General features: G+C 29.5%; 1 protein-coding gene across 1 annotated transcript; it reads right to left on the bottom strand.

Moving 5' to 3' along the window:
• Positions 1-1,957: 1,957 nt before the first annotated feature.
• On the bottom strand, positions 1,958-2,969 carry LOC109166893 (F-box/kelch-repeat protein At1g80440-like; the record flags this gene model as incomplete). The annotated part of the gene is made up of 1 exon (XM_019315793.1): positions 1,958-2,969. A coding segment is annotated over exon 1 (1,012 nt), but the record flags the coding sequence as incomplete, so codon positions are not given.
• Between the last annotated feature and the right edge of the window lie 1,841 nt (positions 2,970-4,810).

The following is a 4,810-nucleotide window of genomic DNA, read 5'->3' as shown; positions in this document are numbered from 1 at the left end:
GTCCTTTACTTATTATTATTATTATTATTATTATTATTATTATTATTATTATTATTATTTTCACGCATACTCACTGGGACAAAAAAAACCTAACTTACAAGACCAACTCTTCTCTTTCTCTCTCCGTATTATATTGTTACACCGTATTATTATTGCCTTGAGATACTTCCAACTCCGATTTCTTTATTACAATTGATACTAGTACACACCTCACTCAAACACCTACATCTCTCATAAATTAATTTCTAATTTATTGTGTTTGTGTAGTTACATGCATGTTATGCAATTTTAAAGTTCAAGTGAGATGTGTGCAAGTGCCAATTGTATTACGAGCTCAGCTGCTCAGTTACAATTGACACTTATACATATCTCACTTGAACTTTAAAATTACATAAACAAAACATACATATAACTACACAAGTACAATAAATTAGAAACTAATTCATGTGCCACATCTTCATTCATTCTTACACTCATTCATTATTTTATCTTGATTATCACGTACGTCTAAAATCATATTAAATATTTTTTTTTATTATAGAGTATAATTTCCAGTGCCACACAAGATCACAGTGTATCCTTTAAAAAATTTAATCATATTAATTTTTTGTTGTAATCAGCCTATTGGCTCAAACATATTGATCAATGGGAATGTAGATAAAGAAGGTAGAGAAAAGATGAAGAATACAAATAAGCCACACATAACCGCACCTCTATTATTCCAATATGTGAATATATATACATGTATAATCATTAAGTATTTTACTAAATGACATAACGTTACAGATGTTCTTACAAATCAATAATATTATCCATAATAAATGAAATATTATAACACTCCCTTTGGACATTATTTGACCACCGCTTTGCCTTATTAAAAATTTGTTAGAAAACCCCTATGGAAAAAAACCTAGACAAGAAAAACACAAGGTATATGGATATTATATTTAAAAATATTCATGCCTCGTTAAAAACCTCACTAGGAAAATTATGTGTAAAAAAACTTAGCTGAGAAAAAGAGTACATGATATTTATGACATCATATGATACATTGGTAAAACTTAGCTGAGAAAAAGAGTACATGATATTTATGACATCATATGATACATTGGTTGTCTCATTAAAAACCTTACTAAGAAAACCCTGTGCAGTGGAGGCGTTATTGGTTCTTTGTGTTTCAGTAGATTGAGAAAGTATATGAACAGATACTACAATGTAATAAAAATTATTAGTTTAAATTAATATGGGTCTAAAATTCTCCAAAGTATATTATTTATTTATTTTTATGAAATATCTCCAATTTAATATCTATCAAATTTAATTCTCTTAACTTGAATGGTAAAAAAAAAAAAGATTACTTGTTTAAATTAATAAGGGTCTAAAATTCTCCAAAGTATATTATTTATTTATTTTTATGAAATATCTCCAATTTAATATCTATCAAATTTAATTCTCTTACTTAAATGGAATGGTAATAATCTTGATGTCATCGCATATCCTCGGCCTTCTTCGTTTTCGATGAAAAACAAATCTCGATCTCCGAAAGCGTTTTCCTTGGTAGTTGGTTTACTTAACGGAATTATTTTTGCAACAAATCTCGATCTCCGAAAGCGTTTTCCTTGGTAGTTGGTTTACTTAACGGAATTATTTTTGCCACGTTTAATGCATAACTTTCAATGTCACATTTTGTTTTGTACAAATCTCTAATAGAAACTTAAAACAATTGAAATGCATCACATTTTCACTTTGAGACCATATATATTCTTTCCAAAATATATTGTAAACACGAAATGTAACGCATTGTAAATAATTGAATCTCAATCATCTAATTAAGACAAATGTATTCAAAAAAGAAAAAGAAAAAAGAGTGTTTGTCACACTAATTTAAGGGCAAAATATAATTGTTCTTTTTAGATGTGTATACAACAACTGGATTGAACATTGCCACGATACTCACTTGGGATTTGTACTTTGGTCCATTTCTTAGTTTTCAATTCCAGCACATAAGCTCTCTTAGCTGCACCATATTTTGTATTTCCAATAATCACCATAATCTTCCCCGGCCACCCTGTCACATATACCACGCTAGATGTGTAGATTGGGACCCGAGCGACAAACACCCATGTGGCGTCCTCTAATGCAATCACGTCATGTCTTTCCTTAATTGTGTATAATATCCCTCCAACCTCCACGTAAATATCTCGCTTCGATATGATCTCATAATCTGTGACTATGTCGCTTAGGCACCATTGTCGGGTTACAAGGTCGAGTGTTTCGGCAGGTTGTTTGGAATCCAAGTCATGTGGATCGTTAAAGCCGCCGAGTACGTGAAACTTGCTACGGTGGAACACACACGTGCACTCGATTCGCCCAAATGACATGTCCGACAAGGTTGTCCACGTGTCCCTTGCCACGTCGTACGCCAACGCTGATTTCAACACGCTGTTGCCCAAGTTCACACCGCCGGCGACCACCACTGTCCCGTCGTCCGCCGCCGATGCCGCGCATCCGAAGAACGCGCGACCCTTGCATGGCATATCGGCGCCGCGCCTCCACGTGGCGGATAAGAAGTTGTAGATGAAAACTGAATTCAGATGCTGCCGTGTAACCGGGTGGAAACCGCCTATCACCGCCACCTCCGTTCCAATTCCTACTACGCTACAGTACACCGGCATCCGTTCCGCCATCTCCGGTATCGGCGGAAAATTGCGCCAACGCCTTTTCACCGGCTCGAATAGCGTGAGCCGGTAAAACGACGGATCCGATTCTCTTAAACCATCCATTCTCTGAGCCATGACAATGACAGGTCGGGTTAGAGCAGAAGCTTTCCGGCGCCGGCGGAACTCCGGCTGTTTAATCACAGCGTTCCATGCTCTACACACAGATGCAGCCTTGGATAACTGATCAAACGAAATCCGAATAAGACATTCATGAGCTACGTCGTTGGGAAGACCGGGAATCAGCTCCATTGAAAGAAAACAGATCGGAGCAGAATTATATTTCAGAGGTTTGGATTCTTGAAGATGAAAGGAAACAATAAATACCAATGTATAGTAGCTTTGTTAGGGTTGGCGAATTGTAAGTTGTATGGGATCCAAACTTTTACGAATTGTAAGTTGTATGGGATCCAAACTTTTATAAACTTTACAATTTTGGAATTAGTACAATACTAAGTTTTTGTTTTTTTTTTTAATTTTATTATTATTATTATTTATTTATTTTTTGTGGGGGAAAGAAGCAATACTTGCTTTATAATATATATAAATAAATAATGATTAGTTAATTTCCTTTCTAAATTCTCGTTCTTCTGTGTGCAATTGATTGCATAAATTATCTATGGTTTATGTTGTACAAATCTACGTGGTTTGCGGTAAAATAGTGTAATGTAATTCTAATAGAATATATTGTTTTCTATTTTCTTATTTGTATTATAATTCTACATTTGAATTCTTATTATAATATTGTAAAATAGTGTAATATAATCTCTAATAGAATAGTGTAATACAATTCTAATAGAATATATTGTTTTCTATTTTCTTATTTGTATTATAATTCTACATTCGAATTCTTATTATAATATTGTAAAATAGTGTAATATTATCTCTAATACAATTCTAATAGAATATATTGTTTTCTATTTTCTTATTTGTATATAATTCTACATTCGAATTCTTATTATAATATTGTAAAATAGTGTAATGCAATTCTAATAGAATATATTGTTTTCTATTTTCTTATTTGTATTATAATTCTACATTCGAATTCTTATTATAATATTGTAAAATAGTGTAATACTATCTCTAATAGAATATAGTGTAATACAATTCTAATAGAATATATTGTTTTCTATTTTCTTATTTGTATTATAATTCTACATTCGAATTCTTATTATAATATTGTAAAATAGTGTAATGCAATTCTAATAGAATATATTGTTTTCTATTTTCTTATTTGTATTATATTCTACATTCGAATTCTTATTATAATATTGTAAAATAGTGTAATGCAATTCTAATAGAATATATTGTTTTTTATTTTCTTATTTGTATTATAATTCTACATTCGAATTCTTATTATAATATTGTAAAATAGTGTAATATTATCTCTAATAGAATAGTGTAATACAATTCTAATAGAATATATTGTTTTCTATTTTCTTATTTGTATTATAATTCTACATTCGAATTCTTATTATAATATTGTAAAATAGTGTAATACTATCTCTAACAGAATAGTGTAATACAATTCTAATAGAATATATTGTTTTCTATTTTCTTATTTTTATTATAATTCTACATTCGAATTCTTATTATAATATTGTAAAATAGTGTAATACTATCTCTAATAGAATAGTGTAATACAATTCTAATAGAATATATTGTTTTCTATTTTCTTATTTGTATTATAATTCTACATTCGAATTCTTATTATAATCTATATATCTATATCTATATCTATATATATATATATATATATATATATAAAATTAAAATTCTCCTAACAAATTTTCCCCCCAAAACTTTTGTAGTAAAACTTATTTGGTAAGTAATTGTCAAATGAAAATTAAATAAAATCTATTAATTGGTAATATTATATATGGTATTATATTCTATAATATAATATAATTGATAATATTATTGTTCAAGTATAATAAAAATATTATTGTTCAAGTATAAAATAAAATCTATATCTATATATTTATAAAAGTAAAATCCCCCTTCACAAATTTTCTCTCCAAAATTTAGGGGCATTTGTGTAATATCTAAATTTAATTAATTAAAGAAATTATATATAAGATTTTAAGGGATAT

Source organism: Ipomoea nil, unplaced genomic scaffold (assembly GCF_001879475.1).
Source record: "Ipomoea nil cultivar Tokyo-kokei standard unplaced genomic scaffold, Asagao_1.1 scaffold3119, whole genome shotgun sequence".
In the NCBI taxonomy this organism is placed as follows: Eukaryota; Viridiplantae; Streptophyta; class Magnoliopsida; order Solanales; family Convolvulaceae; genus Ipomoea; species Ipomoea nil.
The sequence above is the reverse complement of the archived record's forward strand: the minus strand, read 5'-3'. Positions and strand labels throughout refer to the sequence as shown.